The 26,978-nt window shown below is 48.7% G+C and overlaps 1 protein-coding gene across 2 annotated transcripts in view; it reads right to left on the bottom strand.

The window, feature by feature from the left end:
- Positions 1-26,978, bottom strand: part of KMT2A (lysine methyltransferase 2A) — a 1,431,261-nt gene that overhangs the window by 668,500 nt on the left and 735,783 nt on the right. The window contains exons 18-19 of one of the 2 annotated variants that reach the window (XM_086956712.1): positions 18,305-18,378; positions 11,133-11,326 (exon numbers count right to left, since the gene is read on the bottom strand). In XM_086956712.1, the coding sequence (XP_086812838.1) occupies positions 11,133-11,326; positions 18,305-18,378 (268 nt within the window). The remainder of the gene's footprint in view (positions 1-11,132; positions 11,327-18,304; positions 18,379-26,978) is intronic. The other variant, XM_086956713.1, reaches the window with a different exon arrangement.

Genomic DNA, 26,978 nt, shown 5'->3' with positions numbered 1-26,978 from the left:
GGCTTCTGCTACTCTTCTGGCTGCCCACACTAATAGTCCTGATGAAGACTCGCAGGCCAAGGTGTAATTTTCCTAAGGCCTAAAAGACGAGTCGAAACGTCGACGCCATAGAATCACTGTCCTGGACGTTGTTAACATCTTGTGTGCAATGTAATGTTGGAAGCACTGTCTCCAAAAAAATTGGTTTGAATTTATCATACGCCAGGCCATCTGTAAATTGTACATTGTGTAAATTCATTGTTTATACATCCAAATTTGAAGCACTTCTCATTCTATGCTCTCTCTATATCTTTCTATTCTAGCACGCTACATTCAGTTTCTTGCACATATTCCAGTTTGGGCAACCAAATTCTCTTTCTATATATTGAAGTAGCCATGAATGCAATGAATTAAAAATTGCCCTGGTTTCATAACTATTGCTGTTGCTTTTTTGATTTGATCTTATACAATATTATCATTGAATGTACTTGGGCTGATATACTGTACATGCCCTATAACTAAGAAAAGGTGTTTACTGTTTGATTCATGTGTACAACAACAGTAAAGTAGTGCCTCTTCTATGCACCACCCTGGGTTTTTTGTGATATATCTGTCTAACGACTTATTCAGATGGAGTAGGTGCCAGTGTTTATGTAGAATTCTATAGATTGCATGGCTCTGCGTGTTATAACCTGTAACAAAAGCCAATTTGTTGTCTATCTCGTTTGATGTTCTTTTTCTTGTTTTTTTTTTGTTGTAGTGATTGCCTGGAGGTGTTGGGGGTTTTTTTTTTTGGCTTTATCCAAAACGGTTTGTGGATAACCTCTTTGTACAAAACGTTCCTCTAGTTTTTCAGCTCCATGAGAAAAACAGTGTGTTTGCTGCAATTTCTTCTGATTCTCGTCATTTTACCTAATGGGATGACATTAATTTGGGAGCCATGCTGCGCACTGGTGGCATGCAAGACAGAATTGCACGCTGTCTCCTTTCTCAAGAGTCTAGACATGATTTTATTGTCTTTCACGTAAATAAGAACATATAGAAAGTCAAATTCAAGTTGGCTTGATTTGCATGTGAAACCTAAATTGTATGTATTGTTGTTGAGATGTTCCACCAATTTCAAGAGGCATGTCTCACTGCCAGACCAAATTATGAAAATATCGTCGATATATCGTGACCAATAGATGATATGTTCAGTCACTTGTGGGGGGTGGCTGATCTCCATAAATATTTGTGTTCGAAGTTGCCCAAGTACAAATTTGCGTATGATCTTGTGAACTTCGAGCCCATGGCGACTCCAACAGCCTGCTTGTACCAGTTACCTTGATGAAGGAACACATTGTTCTCTAGTATCAGGCCGATCTCTAAGATGCCCTCTGTCGTGCATTTTACATTAAATCTCATACTGCAACAGTGTGGGTTTAATGTGCTGAGAAGTTTGATACCAAACTTCCCAGTTTTCAGTGTAGCCATTATGGTGTTGCGGACACTAGTATTGGTTTGATTTTCAGGGGGCATCTCTAAGATTTTTCATTAAATCCCACACTGGCATCAGTGTGGGTTTAATATGGTGAGAAGTTTGATACCAAACTTCCCAGTTTTCAGTAAAGCTATTATGGTAACGTTGAGTTTGTAATGTAATAACAAACTCCACACACCATATACTGATAATGGCAGCACTGCACTAACTATGCCCAAGAATGGACTTGGGCACTGTAGGAGTACAGGGCTCATGCACCTGTACCCTCACCACTGGCATAGTGCACCCAGCAGGAGGGTGGCTGATCTAGGCCAGGGCAGTGGGTTGAAGTCATGGCACACAGGGATGTGTGCCATGCCAACTCTTCGCTTTTGTTCTACACCAAAACATGAAGCCTGCAAAGGCAGTGTGTGAGTGTAGTAATACAGGACCTCTAAGGGTGACACAATGAGTTGTCACAGTGCCCTGGACACCTATGGTACCATTTACCAGGGGCTGACCTGTGGCCAGAGATGCCAATTGGGTTTAGGCTTCAATGCAATTTTAGCGAAGGAACATAGACCCTGGGAACCTGATGAGCAGGAGCCCCGGGCACACTTAGTCAAAGAAGATCAGCAATTCAGCAAAATGTGGGGGCTTTCCATGCAGAAAGAGGGCACTTTCTCACATTGGGCACGAGTCGCTCTGGCTTGCAGAAAATCAGGAAAGGGAAGAGATGGCCCAGGCGCAGGCTCTACTGTGGAGTCTGGCCTCAAATGTTAACATTCCCCCGTCTCGTTGGCTGACGGACGGGAAGTCTTAGACCTATTCTTCTTCTGCCCGACTTACCCGAATATCCCAAGGACATGGAGTGGGACGTCGACCTTGAATCTTGCAAGCACACCCGGGGCCTTCCTCTTGCCCATGAACTTAAATGATGCAGAGCCGCACGCTGGGCTGCTATGAGCTTGAGGGATTGCTCCTGCACGGCCTTCAGATTTATGGTGTGGCAATCGGAGCCAACTCCGGGCCGTGGTTGTGATCCAGAAACCATAGGCAGACAGGGTGCAAGTCCGTCACCGACATTGCCCGATGACAGGCTCTGCAAGGAATAAATCTTGCTTTCCTAGATGACGTCCTACACACCAGGAGGAAAAAAAAAGTACTCAACAAATAGTAAAAAAAGAATCCAGTCAAACAGTGACTGAGGGGTAGCTCTCCTTCGGACCAGCACTGGCTGCCAAGGAAAAAATAGAAAAACTGATATTAATGCACCAATATATCTGCCCCGGACATTACTTCTGGAGCGGACAATGCAAGTGGAGTCGAACAACGCCACCTACCGGGTCACAGGGGTACTGCTCACGGAAAATCTTTTTGATCCAGTCTGACACCTGAGAAATTTAAGGGTAAGGAATAAGTGGCTAGAAGTCTATCGGATCCAGATGAATGAGGATGTAGAAGGCAGCATCTTTTAGTTCAAGGGTAGGCATGTAGTACCCTTGTTGAACGCTCAGAGATTGAGAATGGGTTGCAGAAACAACTTTGATAGCTCCCTTTTGAGGTAGAGCTTAGACTGCCTCTAGAAGATGTCTGCAATGGTCTAGAGTCACAATGTATTGGTGTGGTTGAGCATTGGGTGTGGAGTAGTGGGGAATTCTAGACAATAGTGTAAGTTGATGTTTTCAAGTACTCATTAGTATGGCAAGCAGAACCTCAGTCTTACCATGACATGCATTTGATGGTCAGGAATAAAGAGCTGATCATTGCTTGGTGGCAGAGGTGCCTAGAACTTGGGCATTACTATACTTTCCTAGACTATTTCTATGGAAGCATTCTTGTTGATACTGTCTATGGTTTGATGGCGAGGTAGGAAGATAGGATCCTTCTAGAATGGTTACACTCATTTTGCCTCTGGTGTCGGTGCTTTTTTGACTAGTCCGACTGGGATCATACTATTCAGGACCCCTCACCATGCTTCCTTCCTACATTTGACTATGGTAAGTACTTCTGTACACCTAAACTGGCTAATGGTGTACCCAACTGCATCCCTAGTCTATGGCACTAAGGTACACAGGGCATAGGTACACAAGGGGTCTCATGCGCTGCAGCATGTATTGTTCCACCCATGAGAGACTGCTGAGCCTGTGACTACAGGCCTGCCGTTGCAGCCTGTGTAAGTTGATGCTAGCACCACTTTCGACAGATATAACTTTTCTTATATCTGAAGGCATTACACTTAAAAGCTACAAGTCACCCCTAAGGCTGGCCTTTCAGTCCTGAAGGCATGGTGATGTGTTATATGTGTGAAGGTTCCCCTACATGAGCAGGACACCCCTACAAACCCCGGAGTTGCTTCATTAGGCTCTTTGATATATATAGTGGCCGTCCGCCATTAAGCGATGGCTAACTATGTAGTGGCTGTGCCGAACCTGGTCATGTTTGGTATCAACAGGCTGGAATCATACCCCAACACCATCATACCCCAACACCGTCACTGGTGTTGGAGGTATTTCTCTATGCACTGGGGGGCTCATCCGGGAAGCCCACAGTACTCACTGTAACAGCCTTTCAGGGTTTGCCAGCATGCTAATGCTGCTGCCGACCCCAGACATTATTCTTCCCTCCTGCTGCTGAGCTGAGCTTGAGCAGGTGAAGGTAGAACAGTAGGTTTCCCTTCACCTCCCAGAAAGGGATCTTAGTGGACTGGGCTGAGGTGGGGACCCTTGCCAGTGCCACCAGACTGCTTTGAAGGCCAGGTTTTTTGCCCTCCCCGCATACTCCAGTTTGAGCCAGTTCAGGGAGCCCATGGCTACCCCTCTGGGTGAAACTTGACAAAGGATATGGGAGTATCCGCCCCTCTGTCCAGTCCCTCCTCTGGGAGGGACCCCCGAGTCATCCTAACCCCTTTCCTAGGGTATTTAATGGCTTACCTGTGGATGGGTCCTCAGATTCGTAGTAGGGCAAGATTCGAGCCTGCATCCATGTCACTCTTTGACAGTCTGAACACTTGAACTTCATTTGGAATCGAGACTGCAACAGGGAAGGCTCCTGGTCTCGCTGTTCTGAAAGTTTTTGTCGTCTGTGTCTGTGCTTCTTCCAAGATCTTCAACAGACCTGTTGCCATCAAGGACACCCGGCGTAATCTCCCTTGGACTGAAAGAGTCACTCCCCTGCATCTGAAGGCATCGCAATGAAGCTGACCAGTCGGCTGCTCCTGACGTTCCATGGACTTCGAAAGGCTCAGCAACACAGGAGGTGGTTTTGCAACTCCCTCGAGTCCTGAATTGTTCTCTCAGCAATTTTGAGGCCAGTATCCCTCGTTGGAACCGCTGGGACAAATCCCTGTTGTGAGAAAGTGCCATCTTTCTTGCATGGTATGCCCCCACTTTTTGCTGAATTGCTGATGTACTTTGACTGAGTGTGCCCTGGGCTAAGGCAAATCAGGTGCCCAGGGCCTGTGTTACTTCCTTAAACCTGTGTTGAAACCTAAACCCAATTGACATCTCTGGCCACATGTCAGCCCCTGGTAAATGGCACCGCAGGTACCCAGGGCTCAGCGACCAGAGAAGGCCCCTAAGGGCTGCAGCACTTATTGTGCCACCCTTAGGGGCCCTGTACCCTAACATACACACACACTGCCTTTGCAGGCTGAGTGTCTTGGTGCAGAACAAAACGAAGAGTCAACATGGCACACCTCCCTGTGTGCCATGCCCACAACACACTGCCCTGGCATACCTCAGTCACCCCTCTAGCTGGGTGCCCTATGGCAGTGGTGGGGGTACAGGTACGTGAGCCCTGTACCCCTACAGTACCCAGGTAAATTTCTGGGCACTGTAAGTGCAGTGCTGCCATTAAGAGTCTATTGTGCTGGGAGGTCGTCATCACAAACTCCACATCACCATGATGGCTACACTGAAGAATGAGAAGTTTGGTATCAAACTTCTCATCACATTAAACCCACACTGATGCCAGTGTGGGATTTATTGTAAAATGCACGACAGAGGGCAACTTAGAGTTGCCCCCTAAACTAATCCACAACCAACGTCCTGACTGAGAGGCTGCTTCGGCTGCCACCCAACAGACATGTTGCTGGACCCAAGGGTCGAGAGGCATCCGCTCTGGTAGGCCTGCAACAATGCACATCCTGGTGTGAGGTGCTAGGCCTCCTCCCCCAGGATGGGCAAGGGGAGATTCAAAGGCTTCCGCCTTTGTGAGCTTCTCCAGGCCACTTGCTGTACTCAGCAACTGGTCCCCACCGGTTCTGACCCCCACTCTGGTGGGAAGACAGGTGGAAAAACCTAAGTGAGGAAAGGGGGTATGCCACCCTCTGCCAACCCCACCCCTCGGGTGGGGGAGGCAAGGTGAAGCACAACTCCAGGCTCTCGCCATCTTGAGGATGGTGAGCCCTACCCAATCAGAGATAGGCTCCTGCGCCCCTCCCACTGGAGAGTGGCAGGATAGGGGGTGTACTCACCCCAGGGAAGGGACCCATTGGTCCCTGACCTTCCCCTACCTGTAACACCCCTAAATTTAGCATTTAGGGGCACCCTGAACCCTCCTTCCTCAGATCCCGATTCCGAAACTACAAGAAGAACAAAAAGAAAGAAGACATGCTGTGCAGCTGCTTACAAGAGGACGACACCAACTGACTTGGCCCCAGCCCTACAGGCCTGTCGACCCTCGAACCTGCTAAATGCCGGCGTCTCCGGTGGTCAGCAACCTCGAAAACCCATGAGGACCTGACTGCCTTGCTCATCCAAAAGCTTAGACTCCCACAAGCAGTGGTTCTGCTCAAACAGCAAAAACCCCGGGTGCCAGCCAGGAACCGCAAATCCATCACCCCCTGCTCCCGCCAAGCCCGGCTTGTGCCTGAGTGAACAAAGACCACGAGGACGAAATGCGTTACTTACCTGTAACTGCAGTTATCCAGTATTGGTATCTTTCATAGATTCACATGCCTGAATCATTCCCCGTCGTCGGGGTGGGAGTTCCCGGTACATAAAAAGAGTAATGTCATATAGACATATACATAGTATTAGGCCAGAGGCCTCTCATTAGTAACATATCCATGTCCTTTTGTGAAAAGGACCAAACTGTGGCCAAGAGCCAATCAGATATCACCACCCTCTAGAACCTTCCTGGAAGGAGCCCTAGTCCCTCAGATTTTCATAAGCACAGTGCTAAGTAGTACCTACTGAGAGAACTAAGGTGAGCCCTTCCAGGGGAGGCGGGTGGGTTGCATGTGAATCTATGAAAGATACCAATACTGGATAACTGCAGTTACAGGTAAGTAACGCATTTATTATCCAGTATTATAGGTACCTTTCATAGATTCACATGCCTTAATCAGAGTAGGAAGCAATAACCAGCACATTTCGTATAGAACAACAAGTAAAATCACTTGATAATAGAATATCAATTGTGAAATACAGCAAGTAATAGGATACTCTAAACATAGAGAAATGTGCAAGAAGGTAATAGGATGGAGGGATGAAAGGAAGAAGGCTCACCTCTAGTGAAATAGATGGCGGAGTACCGCTTGACCCACCGCTGCATCCTTCATCAGTTCTGAATCCAAGCAGTAGTGCTTGGTGAATGTATGAGGTGTCTTCCATGTCGCCACTCTGCATATGTCGATGATGGGTACTCCAGCCAAGAGCGCCATAGAGGTGGAGACCGCTCTAGTGGAGTGGGCCCGGACTTTAGAATGCAGAGGATGTCTAGCCTGCTGGTGGCAGAAAGTAATGGCTGCCGATATCCACCTTGAGATGGACTGCTTTGTTAATGGAAGACCTTTCCTGGGCCTGCTAAAGGCAATAAATAGTTGGTTGCATTTCCGAAATTGTTCTGTGTGATGGATGTAGAACTAGGCATCTCTTTAGGTCTAAGTAATGGAGAGACCTTTCTGCTGCGGTGCTTGGATTCGGGAAGAAGGACCGCAGAACTATAGGTTCATTCAGATGAAAGTTGGATGGAACCTTTGGTATGAATTTAGGATTAGTTCTTAAGATAACTGTCTTGTTTGAACTGTAAGAAAGGGTTTTGAATGGAGAAGGCTTGGAGCTCACTCACTCTCCTTGCTGGTGTGAGCGCTATTAAGAGAGCTGCTTTCCATGACAGATATTTGATGTTGGCTTTGTGTATTGGCTCAAAGGAATGTTTCATTCACTGAGCCAGTACGATGTTGAGCTGCCAGGTAGGTGGCAAAGCCCTCACTGGAGGGAAAGTCCTGAACAATCCTTTCAGAAACTGCTTGATCAGTCTATTGGATCAGAGAGAAGCACCAGACGAAGAACGTCTATACCGAGATATAGCCGCCAGGTGAACTTTTATTGAGGCGTGGGCCAACCCTGAGTTAGCAAACTGAAGCAGATTATGTAGAATCTGTGCCGGCGAGAACTCAAATGGGTGTATCCTGTTTGTCTCACACCATATACAGAATCTTTTCCACTTCAGGGAATACGTCTTGTTGGTACTGTCGGCCCGGGCCAAAACTACCCTGCATTCTTGAGGAATGTCTAAGTTCTGGAACTTTATACTCAGAAGCCAAGCCGATAATTTGAGAGATTGTGGATCCGGATGTTGGACTTGCCCGTGGTTCATTGTCAGGAGAGTCGGGCTTGGCCTGAATGGAATTGGCGGTTCCAGCGACCGGAGGTGAAGTTCCGTAAAACAGTGTTGGCGTGGCCACGCCGGGGCTACCAGGATTAGGGTGCAATGCTCCGCCTTCACTTTCCTGAGAACCCTAGTAATCAGGGGAAATGGAGGAAATGTGTAAGCAAAGACATTGCACCATGCGATGGAAAATGCATTCCCGAGAGACCCCTTCTGGGGATGCCAGCTTGCGTAGTATTGGCATTTTGCGTTGGGTTGTGTCGCAAATAGATCCAGGTGAGGCTTGCTCCAACGGGAGAATACGGTGTTGAGAAGATGTTGATCCAGCTCCCACTCGTGGCAGATGGAGCGTTGCCTGCTTAGAGAGTCTGCCAGGGTATTGTCTGCCCCTGGGACATACTCTGCCCGTAAAGAAATGTTGTTTTGAAGTAGCCACTTCCAAATACGTTGAGATTCTAGCGATAGCGTCAGAGATCGAGTTCCCCCTTGTTTGTTCAGATAGTGCATTGTGGTGGTGTTGTCCATTCTCACAAGCACTGGGGAATCCTTGATCCGGGGCAGGAATGCTTTTAGTGCCAGGTAGTCTGCCCTCAGTTTGAGAATGTTGATGTGCAGCTGTTTCTCTGTCCGAGACCACAGCCCGTTGATCTGGAGTTCCTGCAGAAACGTACCCCATCCCTTCAATGAAGCATCTGTGGTGATCACATGTGGTGAGATTGGTAGTAGGAATGGAAGGCCCTGGTCCAGATTTTGAGGTTGAAGCCACCAGTCCAGGGCCTGCACCATGGATGGAGTGATCTGGATTAGATCGAAGGATCCTGTACACTGGATCCACTGAGTGGATAGTGCCTCATGCAGCAGCCGCATATGAAGACGGCAGCGTGGGATCAGCAGGATGTTGGAGGACATCATCCCCAACAATGACTTGTACAGGCGCACCGTGATGGTCTTCTTGGCCTGAATCCAGGCTGCCAGAGACCTGAGTTTGAACTGTGAAGGAAAAGCTTTTTCCTGACCGTATCCAGGACTGCCCCCAAGAAAGTGAGGCGTTGGGAAGGCTGAAGTACAGACTTTTCTTGGTTGAGAGTGAGTCCCAGGTTTTCAAAGAGTTGTAGACAGGCGTCTGAGGACCTGCTCACGCCTGCGAAAGTAGGCGCCTTGACGAGCCAGTCGTCCAAGTATGGGAAGACTTGGTGATGGTGTTGGCGAAGATATGTTGCCACCGGAGACAGGCATTTTGTAAAAATGCGAGGAGCCGATTTCAGTCCGAAAGGCAGCACCCGGAATTGGTAGTGTCTGCCCGCCACCGCAAACCTGAGGAATTGTCTGTGGTTCTTGTGGATTGGTATGTGGAAATAGGCGTCTTGTAGATCTAAAGACACCACAAAGTCTTTTAGTTCGAGGAGCGGCAGCACCTCCTGGATGGACACCATACAGAACGACTGTTTCTTGAGGTATCCGTTGAGGTCTCGTAAGTCCAATATAGGTCTCCATTTTTTCTCCTTTTTCCTTATTAGGAAGAATCGGGAATAGAATCCTTTGCCTTTCTGATCCAGAGGTACTTTTTCTATAGCTCTTTTGTGCAGCATTATAGAGAGTTCCTTTTGTAGGAATCCCATGGGCCTGAGCACCAAATACAAAATAAATTGCAAATCAGATGAGAACGTAGCTCTATGAATTTCATTGCTGTTGGCTTCACTGCGATACAAAATCTGGGCAGCTCAGACCCAGAGTTGCTGGTCACAAAATGAGGTGAATGGACTACCTATGGCTTATGGGTGCTACAATAATATTTAGAAAGTATGAGACACTGCTAGGTTAGCGGACTACTGAAGGAGAAGCAAAAAAATGTCCATCTACTTTGCAGTCTGCAAACTAAATTTCTGTACACTAGGGCTTAGGTAAATAAAAAAATAAACATTAAAAATGTAAGCAAGCCTTTTGTTGGCTTATTTCAAACTGAAATAATTCCCAGCTTTGTAATGTAATGATGTCGTGTAAAGCGCATGAATCACCCCACATGGGTTATCTCCGCGCTGTAGACCGCTGGGGAACCCGTCCTGGCCTTCCCTGTGAGATGGACCCTACTGGGTATCTCCAGGGTGAAACCAGGCATCCCTGGCGTATGTGGGGGGCCGTTGTGGAGATGAGGCAAGCTAATGCCCAGAGTTGATGAGTGTGATCCCTGGTTAGAGTAGGCACCGAGGCGAGAATTATCGAGTCCGCTGACCCTGGTCCACGACCCTGCCGCGTCGGGAATTGAACCCTGGTCCCTGGCCGTCCTCTGCTTCCGGGTCTGCTGCCTCTAACCAGTGAGCCACACCACTCGACTTTGTAACCATACCACACTATGAATCTGCTGGAAATACACCAAATCGTTCGTAACAAACAATACTAATTAACACTCTTGCTTCAATGTTTAAGTCTTTACCTTAGCAATACCCCTCACACCTGTCAATAGGTCAAGCCAAAACAATAATGCAAGGTGCAGTAAAGGTATGAGTTTTCATGAATACTCTAGCGTTCATGACTTTCCCCCTTTATGGTGTTGTTATCAGAGGTTCTATGCACTTGTGATTAGGTTTGTAGTTTATGAATACCATAATGTATACAATTAGAAAATATTTGATTTTATGTTTCATTGAAAGCAAAGACAACAAGACTATAAATGGCAACATAAAGGACAAGATGAAATCACCTAGTGACAACCACCAATGTTATCAATAGAGAGTTTGGCTTTTGAGGATCAACCATTACTCAAGCACAGCAAAACATTTGTAATAAGAGCAGTAACTGACAATACTGTGTGCTAGACGTTGCATCACTTTGTTCAGAAGTTTAAAGTTTCACATCTCTAAGTTAGAAAACAACCTTTTTAGGAAAAGAACACAGGAGAATGTGGACAATTCGAATAAAGAAAAAGTCGGACATTGACAATCTGTAACATTCTTTGTTAAATGCCATGCATTTTCAAACAGGATAGTGACTTTCAGAACAAGAAGACTGGAACTTATCAATTTCTGATGTCTGGACAGGTCTATGACAGCAATAAGTTGCAAACCAGACAACTTCTTACCTGCAGCAGGTGAAGTGGGAGGATGCCCCAGTTTGGGTGACTCGGGGTCGCCAGGTCCTTTAGGTTTTGGAGCTGGAATGATCTTCTTCATCAATGGTGGCTGCTCTGAGCGGTTGTTTTCCTCCCGCTCTTGCCATTGAGCGTAGTTATGGTCTAACGATGGTGGGAGAACTGCATTCGGCAGCATACCACTACTGGACAAACAATGAAAAAGAAAGTGATCGATGTTCAGGAGGGACAGACGTTTTATAAACCGAAACCAATATGGGGTCTGACTCAGTTACGGATATTAAAAAGACCTATGGGGAAGCAGGGGCTCTGTCAGAGTGCAGCATGGGTACTGGTGTAGCAATATAATGCAAATGCTACTTACCAGTATGCATCTGTTCTTGGCATGTAGGGCTGCTGACATTCATATCTGTGCATAGATCGCCGCCTAGTGTTGGGTCCGGATGATTGCACATTGTTGTCCTGGAAGAGTCTTCGAAGTATCACGAGATAGGTGGCTCCTCCCCTGGACTACAGTGCGCATGGGCATCGCCTCCATCCCCAGATTGTTTTTAGCCATTGGCAGAGATGGAGTGAAGTAAGTGAGTGATGACCTTGCTATGAGCATATATATATGAATACTGCAGCTGCTACAGGCGCCGGGGAGGAGGGTGGGCGATATGAATGTCAGCAGCCCTACATGCCAAGAACAGATGCATACTGGTAAGTAGCATTTGCAGTTCGAGGCATGTGGGCTGCTGAATTCATATCTGTGCATAGAATACACAGCAGTCCTCCTATTATTGGCGGCCGCTAGTGCCAGCTGCAGCAGTTTGAAAAAGTGTTTTGAGAACAGCCTGACCAACAGCTGCCTGCTGTTTGGAGTGCACGTCTACACAGTAATGTTTAGTGAAAGAATGTTTGGTAGACCATGTGGCTGCCCTACAAATATCCTCTAAGGGAATGTTACCCAGGAAAGCCATAGAGGCCCCCAACTTTCTGGTGGAGTGGGCTCTTGGTGGAATTGTGAGAGTACGTTTAGCTTTAGCGTAACAGATCTGAATGCATTTCACGATCCACCTAGCGATACCAGCTTTGGAGATAGCGTTACCCTTGTGGTGTGTGGCAAATGCAACGAAAAGTTGCTTGGTTTTTCGAAAATCCTTTGTCCTGTCAATGTAGTACATTAAGGCTCTTTTAACATCAAGGGTGTGGAGCATCCGCTCCGCCAGCGACTCTGGGTTTTGAAAAAACACTGGCAACTCAATTGTCTGGTTCATGTGGAATTGAGATACAACCTTGGGTAAAAATTTAGGGTTAGTGCGGAGCACCACCCTGTTAGCGTGTACTTGGAAGAAAGGTTCTTGGATGGTGAGTGCCTGCAATTCACTAACCCACCGTAGCGATGTAATTGCTACTAAGAAAGCCACCTTCCAAGTCAGAAACTGAAGCTCACAAGAGTGCAGTGGCTCAAAGGGAGGACCCATCAGTCTTGTAAGAACCACATTGAGGTTCCATTCCGGAGCTGGTGGTGTCCGTGGTGGAATGACCCTCTTGAGTCCTTCCAGAAAAGCCTTGATAGCAGGGACCCTAAAAAGTGATAGGTGCTGCCTATTCTGAAGGTATGCTGCCATTGCAGACAAGTGAATGCGGATGGAAGAGTACGCCAAATTGCATTGGTACAGGTGGAACAGGTAACAAATGATGTTTTGAATGGAAGCATCCAGCGGGTCAATATTGTGGTTTACACAGTAAACGACAAACCGCTTCCATTTAGCCGCATAACATGCTCTAGTAGTGGGCTTCCTTGCCTCCCGAATGATATTCATGCAATCGGGGGGAAGATTGAGGTAGCCAAACTCTAGGACTTCAGGAGCCAGATCGCCAGGTTGATCTGGGTGCAGAATGTCGCCATGGCTCTGTGTCAGAAGGCTGGGTGTGAGATGAAGCCTTTGATGCGGTACCACGGAGAGTTCCAGAAACGTGGTGTACAATGGTTGGCGAGCCCATGTTGGAGCAACCAGGATGAGAGTCATCGAGTGCTGCCTGAGTTTGCGTGCCACCAGCGGTATCAGAGGTGCTGGGGGAAAAGCGTACGCAAATCTGCCTGACCAGTTCATCCACATCGCATTGCCCTGCGATTGCGGGTGTGGGAACCTGGCGGCGAAGCTTTGGCATTTTGCGTTCTCCTTTGTGGCGAACAGGTCTATCTCTGGATGACCCCACCTTTGGAAGTACGGTTGGAGTACCGATGGATGTATCTCCCACTCGTGCATTTGGTGGCTGTGCCTGCTGAGCAGGTCCGCCATCTGGTTGTCTTTGCCCGGGAGATGCTCCGCCATGAGGAAGATGTTCCTCTGAATGGCCCACTTCCACATGCTCTGAGCCAGATGAGACAGCTGCGGAGAGTGTGTGCCCCCCTGCTTCTGAATGTAGTACATGGCTGTCATGTTGTCCGTCCGGATCAACACAACCTTGGTGCACAGATGTACTTTGAATGCCTTCAAGGCCATGAAGATTGCCATCAGTTCTAATACATTGATGTGCATCTTCCTTTGCTGTAGTGTCCATAGTCCCTGCACTGTGTAGTGGAGTACATGCGCTCCCCATCCTTGGAGAGAAGCGTCCGTTGTCAGGATAATCTGTGGCACAGGCTCCTGGAACGGTCGGCCCTTGCAAAGGTTTTGTGGATTCCACCAATGCAGAGAGTTGTATGCCCGACCGCTCACCAACACTAGGTCTGTCAGTTGCCCATGAGCCTGAGTCCACTGACGTGCTAGGCACTCCTGAAGCGGACGCATATGTAGTCTCGCGTGCGGGACGATGGAGATGCAGGAGGCCATCATGCCTATCAACTGCATGAACACCTTCGCTGGAAGCGAGTGCTGTGGTCTGAATCGTTGGATCAGAGTTTGGATACTGGCGATTCTCACTGAATTCGGCTGCGCAGTGGCTGCCAGAGTGTCTATCGTCGCGCCCAGATACTGCCGTATATGGGCGGGTTGGAGATGTGATTTCGGATAGTTCAGCGAGAATCCCAGATCGTGCAGGAGATGAATGGTGCGGGACACGTGGTCGGCGCACTGCTGTTCTGACTTTGCCTGAATGAGCCAGTCGTCCAGATAGGGATAGACGTGGACGTTCTGGCGTCGTAGATGCGCCGCCACAGTCGCCAGGCACTTTGTAAAGACTCTTGGCGCTGTGGTGACCCCGAAAGGCAGAACCCTGAACTGGTAGTGCTGGTCCTGGATCGTGAATCTGAGGTACTTCCTGTGTGAAGGGTGCAGGGGAATATGAAAGTATGCATCCTTGAGATCCAGCGTAGCCAGGAAGTCCCCCTGCCGAAGCAGAGGGAGGACCTGCTGCAACGTGAGCATATGGAAGTGCTCCGACAGGATGTACCAGTTGAGGGGCCTGAGGTCCAGGATGGGCCTGAGGGATCCGTCCTTTTTGGGGATTAGAAAGTACAGAGAGTAAACTCCTGTTCCTCTTTCTTGCAGTGGAACGAGCTCTATTGCCCCTTTTTGCAGCATGACTTGAACTTCCTGCTGCAACAAGTGCAAGTGCTCGCCGGACATAGGACGGTTTCTTGGAGGTATGTTTGGTGGAGTGGAAGTAAGTTCCAGACAGTAACCGTACTGGATAAGAGACCTGACCCACCTGTCCGTGGTGATGGATTTCCACGCGGGCAGGAACTGCTGGAGTCTCCCCCCGACCGGTGTTGTGTGGTCGGGGGGCAGTGACAAGGCGTCACTGTTTGTTGGAGGTGGAGGACCTGGAGCTGTTGTTTCCACGTCCCCTGCCTTTGACGTTGTTGCCTCTGTAACCACCTCTACCCTTGTTAGTGTATGAGGTTTGGGTGTTGCTTTTATAGTACTGCGTGGATTGCGATGCCTGACCCCTTGAGGTGCCTTGAGGTGCCTCTGTTACTGGAGCGGCGAAAGACACCACCCCGAAACTGCTGGGACTGGAGGGCCCCCATAGACTTAGCAGTGTCCGTGTCTTTTTTCATTTTTTCAAGGGTAGCATCCACTTCAGGGCCAAACAGGTGGTCTGGATTAACCGTTTGGTTTAAGATGGTTGTCTGTATATCTGGTTTGAAGCCTGATATCCTAAGCCATGCATGTCTCCGCAGCAACACACTAGTGTTTATCGCCCTGGAGGCAGTATCTGCCACGTCCAGTGCACATTTGATGGAAGCGTTGGTGATTAGCTTCCCTTCGTGAATCAACATTTCAGCTGCAGGTAAGTGCTGCAGAAGTGTTTCTAGGGTGTCGTAGTGCGCCCTATCGTAGCGTGCCAGTAGGGCCTGCGTGTTTGAAATGCTCCAAATATTAGCTGCCTGCGCAGCAATTCGTCTCCCTGAGGCTTCAAATATTTTTGACTCTTTGTCTGGGGAGGAGCGTCACCCGTGGTCTGCGAATTCGCCCTCTTGCGTGCGTTGGATACAACCAAAGAGTCCAGTGGCATGTGTCCCTTGATGTACGTTGGATCTGAGGGCGCTGCCTTGTATTTTTTGTCAATGCGAGGATTGATGACTCGCGCCCGAGTGGGCTCCCTGAAAACCTCCGGCGCGTGCTTTAGCACTCCCTTGAGCATTGGCAATGTCTTGACTGACTTTTCAGCCACTGAGAAAGTGTCAAACAAAAAATCGACATCCACAGGATCTGAATGTAGGCCGGCATCATGATTTGCTGCAGCTCTCTCAATTAGAGCGTTGAAGGCTGCAGAGTCCTCCGTTGGTGAGGTTTTCGCTGCAAAGAGCTGCGGTTCCTGACCCGACTGAGGGTCCTCAGGGTCGCCTCCGGCAGACCAAGGTTCATGTTCCTCCTCTGGATCCGAGTACGCTGGATAATTGTACTCGTCCCCCTCATCTCCGTCACCTTCCCCAGCGTTGGAATGCGTTGGAGAAAGTTCTAAATTCTTGGGAGATGCAGGCTCTATAGGGGCCGAAGTACCCGCAGAGTCCTTCTTGTTTTTGAGTGGAATACGAAAATGTTCCAACACCGGCTCCGTGGTGATTTTCCTCTTGAGGAGAGACAGCTTCCCGGTATTGGCGTCGATGATGACCTCTCGACGCTCTTCCTCTGCAAGTGGCTGGAGCCGAGGCTTCGACACCACCAATGACGCCTTGGGCGTTGACACCCTCTTCGAGGGCCCTCCGGCCCCATGCCTCGGAGCGAAAGCCTTCGGCGTCGTTTTCGGCGGTAGCGTGAAGCGGATAGGCGTCTGCGCCTTTGCCGGCTTCGGTGTGGGCTTCGGCACCACATCCTCTGGTTCGGGAGCCACAGCGTCCTTCCGAATCCGTTGCAGGGACTCTGCGACCTTTTTTGTTAAGGCCGGGGAGGGCTGGACCGGCTCGAACGATTTCCCCGAGTCCGGAGTCGGGTCGGCGAAAGGCACGGTCTTCGGAGCCGACACATCACCATCCTTGGCTTCGACGGCCGGAGTCGGCGCAGCCAGAGCTTTGGAATCGTTTTGACGCTTCTTCGAAGCTCTCTTCGGGTCATCGACCTCGACCATCTTCGGCGCCGACGCGGCCGCGTCGGTCGACTTCGCCTTCGGCTTCGACACCGGGGTCTTCGGGTCGGCCATCTTGGCGTGGCTCTTGATGTCGGCCATTTTGAATTTTTTAGACATTGAGGCCTCTGGAGCCTTCTGTCCCACCAGTGCGACTTTCACTTTCGGTTTCGATACCATTGGTGTGGACCCCGATGGCTTCACTTTCGTTTTCTTCAACGGGAGTGGCGCATCAGAAATGTCCGTGGCCGGGCCCGGGCCCGGAGGCGGGGCTGTTGGACGATTAATGAGGTCTTGGGTAAGGCCCGAAGGCGATCCCTCGACCTGGGCCGTATGGTGGAGGTTGACCCCTGAGTCAGTCTGAGGATGCTCTTCCTCCGAGCTATCCTCCACGGTGGCAATGGCCCCATCGTCGTCCCCTACCTCGTCGACGACTTCATCAAACTCCTCGTCTCCCACGTCGTAGTCTTCCCCCTCCGACGCAGGGCTAGAGTCCGAAACTTGAAAGACATCGTCGTCTCCAACAAATTCTTCGAAGATGTTGTCCGGCGGGGGCGCCGATAACTGGGCCTGGAGTCTAGCGGCCCGACGAAGCTTGAGAGTCTTCTTACACCGGAACTTTGAGCAGGCCATACACCTGGCCTCATCATGGTCCGGCGACAAACATTTGTTGCACACTGGGTGCACGTCGAGGTGTGAATACTTTGAGGTGCACACCGGACACCTCTTAAACGGAGTTCGTTCCATTGAAGTAGTCTGGAGCGTCGTGTAGGCCCGTCCGCGCCGACAGCACGCGGAGGGGCAGCAAGAGTTCGGAGCTGATGAACAGACAAAACCCGAACGAAGACGATACCGACGCTAAGCCTAAAGACCTTTTGGTCTCAAGTTAGGAAAGTTAAACAACTATCGATTCCGACAGAGGGAACCGAAACACATCCGAACCCAATGGCGGAAAAAAACAATCTGGGGATGGAGGCGATGCCCATGCGCACTGTAGTCCAGGGGAGGAGCCACCTATCTCGTGATACTTCGAAGACTCTTCCAGGACAACAATGTGCAATCATCCGGACCCAACACTAAGCAGCGATCTATGCACAGATATGAATGTCAGCAGCCCACATGCCTCGAACATGCTGAGATTTCAAAAGGTAATCAGATCCAGAAAGAAGCACTCACAATTACAATGTGTGGTTTGCCGTTCAAGTTTTAGCCTTTGGATCAAATGGTTTCAGACAGATTCCTTTGTGTACAGCCAATGTCAATGTAGTTCTCCAGCAGAACTCTTACCTGTAGGGGTCATACTTCAGTGGTTTCCTTACATGCAATATTTTAGGATTGGCTCTAAAGCTAGGATTCACAGTATCAACAGTCAGAAGCGCTGGAGACCCAGTTATCTGGCTTTATGTTTCCGGTACTAAAAGGTCTTTTCATGAAACAGTAGAAAACAGTCAACAACACAAGTTCCTGACCGGGGTCTGGTCGAAACCAGGCCTTGAAAATGATCTTTTAATATAAATGCAGCACATCATCAACTAGGTCAATCTCAACTGAGTAAAATAAGGCAATTTAGAATATCTTCAGTATAACAGTATCTCTAGAGCAGCTACTAGTATCCACTTATTTTCACGTAATTTCTGAACTGAATTAAGCATGGTGTTACTTACTTATTAGCTGCTTTATTTGGTTCCCAATATCTGGACTTTTTGACACTGAACCATGGGAAAACCCGCTCCATTTGCTGAGGAAGGAGTAAAAAGATGTTACAACTCATACCTCATTAGCTACTTCAGATGAAGGAAGAGGTTTACACTGAACACAGGGCACATGAAGAGCAATTGTTACTTACCTGTAAACGGTGGTTCTCCAGTAATGGTGTCTTTCATAGATTCACATGACTGAATATTCCCCGCTGTCGAAGTGGGAGCCCCACGGTAACGAATAGTTTCTTACCTGTCGGTGTAGTTTTGCAGCTTGAAGATCTTTCTGGATTCACTACGCTGTGCATTATTCCGCGGTCTAGTGGTTGGGTCCGGAATCGTAGTCTTTTCTTTTTTTTTTTTTGTAGCCCAGGTGGGCGTCGACGTCCTACCTTTTGGTGTCCTTCCTGTGACGTCGGCATGCTTCCTGCGGAAGCTCCCACCCTTGGGCGCCATCTTCGGATTCTTTTTTTATTTTTCCGTTTGTGTTCTGTTTCCGAATTGTATGGCAATATTTTGATCTTTTCTTTTACCGTTTTGTCCTTGAAGTTCCATTAAAGTCTCTCTTTTTTTTTCTGTTTACCACCTCTTTTCTCCAACTTCATCTTTCTGGCGGAGGTGGGTGGGTTCGCTAGTGAATCCAGAAAGATCTTCACGCTGCAAAACTACACCGACAGGTAAGAAACAATTCGCTTTGCAGTGTGAATCTTTCTGGATTCACTATGCTGTGCATAGACTTTATAGCGGTTTGTTGTTATTGTGGCGGCTGGGTGGAATATGAGCTTGGGTTCTTGAATATGTGCTGAAGCACTTTCTGTCCCACTTGTGCTTCCTTGTTCATTTGTATGTCCACACAGTAGTGTTTTGTAAACGTGTGCACAGAAGCCCATGTTGCCGTCAGGCAAATGTCCTGAATGGGAGTGTTTGCCAAGAAGGCTATTGTAGCTCCCTTTTTCCTTGTTGAATGGGCCCGTGGCCCCTCTGTTACTTCTTGTCCAGCTTGTTTGTGGCAGAATTGTATAGCTTGCGCAATCCATCGTGCAATTGTCCCTTTTGTAACAGCTTTGCCCATGAAACCTTTAGCAAATGACACAAAAAACTTTCGTTTTCCTGTGGTCTTTAGTTCTCTCTATGTAATGCATGACTGCACATCCCGCGTCCAGAGTGTGCAGTGCCCTTTCAGCTTTTGTTGTTGGTTTCTGGAAGAAACTCGGTATTTGAATTGCCCCTTTGGCATAAAGTGTGGGTCCGTTCTCATCACCACCCTATCGTTGTGAATTTGTATGTAGGGTTCCTGTAGCGTCAACGCCTGTAGCTCGCTTACTCTGCGCAGCGAGGTGATTGCCACTAGGAATGCTGTTTTTAACGTTCGCATCTGTAGTGAGGCTTTATGCATTGGTTCAAAGGGTGCCTTCATGAGTTCTGTTAGCACTATATTGAGGTTCCATGCAGGTGCTGGTAAACTTTTAGGCGGTGCAATCCTTTTTGCGCCTTCCAAGAATCTTTTTACAATCATAGAAGTAAAGAAGCTTTTGCCTGTTTCTCCTCTAGTGTAAGCGAGAATGGCTGCTAGGTGTACCCTTAGCGATGATGAGATCAGGTTAGTCTCGAGCAGGTGTGTGAGGTACTTAAGTACTGTAGAGTCTCTTGTCATTTTGTTGTGCAGTCCCTCCTTTCTGCACCATAGTGTGAACCTCTTCCATTTGGCCACGTAGCACTTACGTGTGCTTGGTCTTCTTGCCTCTTGAAGTACCCTCCGGGTCCTCTCAGGTGCTTTAGGTGTACAAACTCTAATTCCTCAGGAGCCAGGCTGCTAGGCTGAGACTTTCTGGCTCTGGATGCAACACCTCTCCGTTTTGCATGGAGATAGGTCTTTCCTTCTCCCAAATTTGTGTGGTGCACTCTGTGTCATTTCCATAATCTGCGAGTACCAGGTCTGCCTGGCCCACTGGGGTGCGACCAGTATCAGGGTCATGTTGCTTGTCCTGCACTTGCTGAGTACCTTGCGTATCAGGGGAATCGGCAGAAAGGCGTAGGCAAATGTCTTTGACCAGCTTATCCATAGGGCATTCCCCAGAGACCCTTCCCCTGGTTGCCTCGATGCGAAGTGTTGACATTTTGCATTCTGGTGTGTTGCAAACAGGTCTATTGACGGCGTTTCCCACCTGTCGAACAGTTTCTTTGTTTCTTGTGCATTTAGCTCCCATTCGTATGAGGCCGATGTCTGTCTGCTGAGCCAGTCCGCTTCCACGTGTCCTTTCCTGGCGGATGTATCGCCAGTAGATCTATCTTCAGTGGTATTGCCCATTTCCATATTTCCTGAGCTAGTTCTGATAGCGGGGCTGAGTGTGTTCCTCCCTGTTTGTTTATGTAGAACATCGCTGTTGTGTTGTCCGCCTGTATCAACATTGTTTGGTTATACAACTTCGTCTGGAAAGCTTTCATAGCTAGGAGAACAGTCTTTAGTTCTAGGTACTTGATGTGTTTTACTGCATCCGCTTGTGTCCACAGGCCCCTCACTCAGAGTTTTTCCATGTGTGCTCCCGATCCTTTTTGGGATGCGTCTGTGGTGATGGTCACTGTTGGTGGCGTTAGAAGCTTTCCCTTTGTTATGTTTCCTTTGTTCCACCATGATATCTCCTCGTGCACTGCGTGCGTTACAACCACTAGGTCCTCCCAACACCCTGTCGCTTGTGACCATTGGTCGTGCAGCCACTCCTGGAGTGGTCTCATGTGTAGTTGTACATTTGGTACTATGTGGATGCATGAGGCCATCATGCCCATTATTTTGCTCACCGTCCTCACTGTCAGAGCTTGCCCCTTCTGGTAGAGGTGCGCTTCCTTCAACAGCGCCATCTTTCTCTTCTCGCTGGGGAACACCTTCCCTGCACGGTGTTGATCTTTGCCCCCAGAAATATCTTGACCTGTTCTGGGTTTATCGAGCATTTCTTCCAGTGGATGGAGAAACTCAGGGCCATCAGTGTGTCTGTCACTATTTGAGCGTGCTGTTTGCACGTGTTGTATGACTTTGCCTTTATTAGCCAGTCGTCTAGGTAAGGGTATACATGTATCCCTTTCCTCAAGTGCGCTGCGACTGCTGCCAGACACTTTGTGAATACCCTCGGTGCTGATTTTAGTCCGAAGGCCAATGCTGTGAATTGATAGTGATCTGAGTGGATTGAAAACGTAGCAGATGTTTGTGCCGTCTGTTCATTGGGATGTGTAGGTAGGCATCGTTTAGGTCTATGGTGACCATGAAGTCCCCTGTTTGAATCTGTGGAAGTACTTCTTGCAGGGATGTCATTTTGAATTTTTGTATCTTTATGAATTTGTTGAAGAACCTTAGGTCCAGGATGGGTCTCATTGTTTCGTCTACCTTGGGTACTAGGAAGTACGTAGAGTACACCCCTTTGTTCCTTTCCATGGTAGATACAGGCTCGATAGCCTCCTTTAGTAGGAGTTCCTCTGCCTCCCACTGAAGAAGCTCTAGTTCCTTGTTTGCTAGTGCTCTTTTCTTTGGTTTTCTGCTTGGTGGTGTTTTTAGGTTTCGCCTGCCGAAAGCTGCGCAAGCAGCGTTTCGCGCAGGCGAAATCTTTTGTTTTGCAGTATGACTGTTCGTCCCGCCGGTTTCCCATTGGCTAGCTCCATAAATGGAGGCTAGCCATTGGAAAACAGAGGCGTCAGCCATTCTGCGAGGCGACTCGTGGGCGTTTGAGAATTTCTAATCCGGCCCCTTTTAGGACGTCAGTGCGGCGGTGGGCGGGGTTTATTTTTTTGTCGGCAACGCTTGTTAGGGTCATTTTGCGGCTGCCCGAGGAAGTCCAGGTGAGTGCCTTTCTTGCCGTTTGCCGTTCCCGCCCCCAACCCGCTGTCCCTGCCTTTCCCGCCCCCCCCCCGCTGTCCGTGCCTTTCCTTGTTTAATCTTTGTTGTTTTGCTAGCACTCTAACGAAAGACAACTCTGGCCTCTAGTGACCCCTCGCCTCTCCCCACTCTCAACAATGGTAGTAAATGCGCCAAATTTGTGCTGCTTTTGAACAGTAAACTAAGGTCAACAAGTATGTTTGTGCCACAGTTTATCGGAATAAGGCAATGTTCCTTCTGCCAGCTGGTTGCGCACCGACATACAAACAAGGCGCAAACTGTTAGTAGATATACCCGAACTATGGAGAGGGGATGTGTCAAAGCTGAAACCAAATTGAACACCAACCGATTTAAGTCAGCATGGAGACCAAAATAGGACTATCAAACCGGTGTGACTGCTCCAATGCCCCCGTCCATTTGGAACCAAGACAACCTTAACAAAGGGGTTTACTTTCCTAACTTTGAAATATATAGTTGAGAGTTACTTCTTCGCTCTTTTCAGAGACCTTTCCGAAGCATTTTTTTTAACTAACCGATACAAAATTAAAATATCCACATTTAGATATTGAAATTAAAATAAACATACTCTTGGTTTTCTATAGTCCTGTTCGGACTTTTGTGTCTATAGATAAAGATTGTTGACAAAGTTCCCATAAAACATGGCCGCTCTTTCAATGAAACAGGATACGTTCAAGTTGTCCCTCTTCAGTTTCTATCTCAGACACAGTTTCCCACATGAAACAAGACAGGGATATGTGCTAGGTTGACTGACCTTTGGTTCAAGTGTTACCAGTCGTACATAGCTTCCAATAATCGGAACCAATCCGAGCTGTGCATGAGGAGGTCGACTATTATTTGATTGGCGGAGACCGCAATTGGCCGCTGTGATTGGTTACGAAGCCTGAGGCACATGAGAGGCTCTGCTGTCAGGGCACTGTTGTTGGGGAAGCTGTGTGCTCTCCGAACGGTCACTGGGAGGTGAGTGCCGGCAAAATAACTGGCGAACGTCGTAGATGGCGTGGTTAGCTCCTCCCGTGAGTAAAAGGCGAGGCTCGGCAGGTGCAAACACGGCGGCCTTGGTTTGTGTAATTCAAACTCCTGGTGCCTGAGCCTCTCACTTCCACTGGGCAGTCACTGCTCTGTGATGCTTCTTCCCGTGTAGCTTAATTTCGAAGGTTTCAAGCGCTGCGTTTCCACACTGTTAATTATGAATTAAATTATTCCGAAGCTGAGCTGCATGCCCAAATTGAACGTTTAATAATAGTGTTTTTGATTGATGGATATTGTAAATTTTAACAGCTGTGGCTCTGGGTGTGTGGGTGTGTGTGTGTGGCTGTGGGTGTGTGTGTGGCTGTGGGTGTGTGTGTGTGGCTCTGGGTGTGTGGGTGTGTGTGTGGCTCTGGGTGTGTGGGTAGCTCTGGGTGTGTGTGTGGCTCTGGGTGTGTGTGGCTCTTAGTGTGTGGGTGTGTGTGTGGCTCGCAGTGTGTGTGTGTGTGTATGTGGCTCTGGTTGTTTGGGTGGCTCTGGGAGTGTGGGTGTGTGTGTGTGGCTCTGGGTGTGTGTGTGTGGCTCTGGGTGTGTGTGTGGCTCTGGGTTTGTGGGTGTGTGTGGCTCTGGGTGTGTGTGTGTGTGGCTCTGGGTGTGTGTGTGTGGCTGTGTGTGGTAGTAATTGCTGTCTGCTGAGCTCGTCCGTAGGGTACAATAGGTCTCACATTTGCGAGAGATTAAGCTAATGGCAATGTAAATGACAATGCCATTTATTTATGTTTTCAAAACCAACACATAAATACAAAATTTGTCATTTACAATGCCAATAGCTCTAACTTTTCCAAAGGCGAAACCATTGCATTGTAAATGCTTGTTTCTAACTCTATGCAGTACCCGTACTGTATTGTGTTAATGATCCATTTGTCTGTTGTAATTGTCTTCCACTCCTGGAGAAAACGGTTTAATCTTCCTCCCACTGGTGTTACGTGCTCGTGGTCTTTCGGTGCGGGACACTCCTGTTTCTTGTTTTTGTGCTCCACCCTTGGAGTTTTTGGAAGGGTGTGCACGATCAATGTGGCCGAGTCACTTGGAGGTGGTTTGCTGTCCACCCCTCCTGTTTCCACGTCCACTCGCCCTCCCGCGAAAGGACTGGCCCCTATGTTGATATTGCCAGTGCTGTTTTTGCTGGCCTTGTTGCGTATGGGTGTCGCTTTGGTGGGAATGTTGGAAGGACTGATGAGCCGTTCCCGGCTGGTTCCCCCCTCTCCCGTGTGGTCTCCGTGACGGGGTCCCTCTCTTTGCTCCCCTAAATTGCAAGGCCCCCATGGATCTTGCGGTGTCATAATCCTTTTTGAGCTGTGAGAGCTTGTCGTCCACTGGTGCTCCGAACAGTGTTCCACCGTTGAACGGAGTGTTCAGGGTGTTGTGTTGCACCTCCGGTTTAAAGCCTGATATTCTGAGCCAGGCTTGTCTTCTTTCTGTGATACCCAGCATCATAAGCCTGCTGGCAGTGTCTGCACCGTCCAGTGCTGTTTTTAGGCAAGAGTTTGTCAAGTTCTTCCCCTCCTCTACCAGGTGCGAAGCCCTTTGTTGGTATTCCTTTTGAGGTGTTTCACCAACTGTCCCAGTTCGTCCATGATTTTGTAATGGTGTCTGTTGAGCAGTGCGTTGGAATTAGCCATGCGCTAGTGCATAGCGGCATTCCTTTCGATTCTTCTTCCTGTTAGGTCCATCCTTCTGCTCTCTTTGTCTGGGGGTGGACCTGAAGTATTTGGGACATTGGCCCTTTTCCTTGCTGTTGCAGTGATGATGGAGTCGGCAGTGACCGTCCCCATTATGTAGGGTGGGTCCTTTGAGGAGTGCTTGTATTTTTTCTCCGTCCTTAGCGTGACAGGTTTACAAGTAGCAGGCTCCTTTAATGCCTCTCTTCCTTGTCCTTTGATGCTTTCAAGCATTGGCAGGTACTGGCTCCTAGTGTGCATTGGGAGTCGTGTTTCTACTAGGAAATCCCCTTTTGGCACCTCCTCCTCGAGCTTGACTCTGAACGCTGTTGCTGCGTTCTTGATGCATTCATTGTAAAGTCCAATGTCGTCAGGCGGCGAGGGCCTCGCTGGATATGTGTCCACTCCCTCTTCTGGACCCTCAGCTGCGATGTCCTGCCACTACCTCCTGTGTATCCGAGTATGTCGATTCTTGGTACGCCCTCTGGTCGTCATCTGCCTCTTCTTCGTAATAGGGGGTATCATCTTCCTGATATGCCAGATCTTCCAAGCTCTCCGACACTGCTTCGACCTCGAAATCTTCCTCTTCTTCCTCGACCAACTGTGCTACCGGTGACTTGGGCCTCGACGGAATTGTGTAAGATTTCATCTTTTCGTGGAAATCTTTCTTTCGCTGCAGGATGTTCTCCATCTCTGCCTCGAGTCTCCTCTTCTTTCTTTCCATCTCCGCCGCCTGGTCGGCGTCGAGTGGTTGTGCCGTTCTCTTTGCCGTGCAAGATGGCGTTGAGATGATTTTCGGCGGCGAGACTGTTTTCGGCGTCGAGACTGGTCTTGCGTCTTTCGTCGTCTACTTCGAAGTGGTTTTCGGAGTCGAGCGCTCTTTTTCTTGGGACGCTTTTCGACGACTTTCGCTGGTCGCCGTCCCTCTGCGCCAGGGAGTCCTTCTGTGAGGATCCGCTGGGCCTGGATGTTGCTGCGGACGCCGAAGTTCTCGGCGTCGGCACTTTCGGGGTCTTGCCCTCGTTTTTTTCGAGAGTCTTGGGTAGACGGTCGTGAGGCTTTCGGGCCTTTTTGGGGCGTCGAGTCTCCTACATTTTCTGTATTCTTCTTATTAACGGTCTCTGCGACCGTGTAGCCGATGTCTTCGGCGGCGTAATCCTCCTCGTCGGTCGAGAGTCCCAGGTCTCGAAGGGACGGTGATTGGCCCTTGCCCTGCATGGTGTGGTTTGCTATTCTTTGCCTCTCTCTCACTCGAAGGGTCTTCGGCGTGAAAGCGAAGCAGGCGTTGCAGTCCTTGCTTTCGTGGTCGACCGGCAGGCAGAGGTTACAGACTGGGTGTTGGTCCTTCTGCGCGTACTTATGGTGGCAGTTGCGGCAGAATTTAAATGGTGTGTTGTCCATGTCTTGCGTTCAGGGTGCCCCCTGGTTGCGCATTCTCCTCTGGACGTCGAATTGTGTTGAAGTTTTTTCTTTCTTCGTCGTCCTTTCGATGGTGTAGTCTTCCTTCGTCTTAAGTGTTTTTCTCCAAAAAATCTCGAGTTTTGCTTCTCTTGTCTTCTAATCCCTGGAGCCCTCTCGGGAACGATCAAGACCCAACAGCGGAAAAAAGAATCTGAAGATGGCGCCCAAGGGTGGGAGCTTCCGCAGGAAGCATGCAGACGTCACAGGAAGGACACCAAAAGGTGGGACGTCAACGCCCACCTGGGCTACGGAAAAAAATAAAATAAAAGACTACTATTCCGGACCCAACCACTAGACCGCGGAATAATGCACAGCATAGTGAATCCAGAAAGATTCGCGCTGCAAAATAAAATAGCAATAAAACCAATAATACATGTATATAAAAACATAATTACATACATTCCAAAACCATAAATACTTAAAAGTACTAAGGTTAGCATTAACACATAGGAATACATTAGAAGAAAAAGAACACTTTTATAGCATATCCATGTCATTATGTTAGTCCAAACTACAGCCAATCAGGCGCAAGCACCCCTCTAGAACCTTCTCCTCAGTGGCTGAGGCCCTCAGATTTTTGTAGCACATGAGTGACAAAACAGGCTAGAAC

This window comes from Lissotriton vulgaris, chromosome 2_1 (assembly GCF_964263255.1).
Source record: "Lissotriton vulgaris chromosome 2_1, aLisVul1.2, whole genome shotgun sequence".
Lineage (NCBI taxonomy): Eukaryota > Metazoa > Chordata > Amphibia > Caudata > Salamandridae > Lissotriton > Lissotriton vulgaris.
Note: the sequence above shows the minus strand (reverse complement) of the source record. Positions and strands in the feature narration are given on the sequence as shown.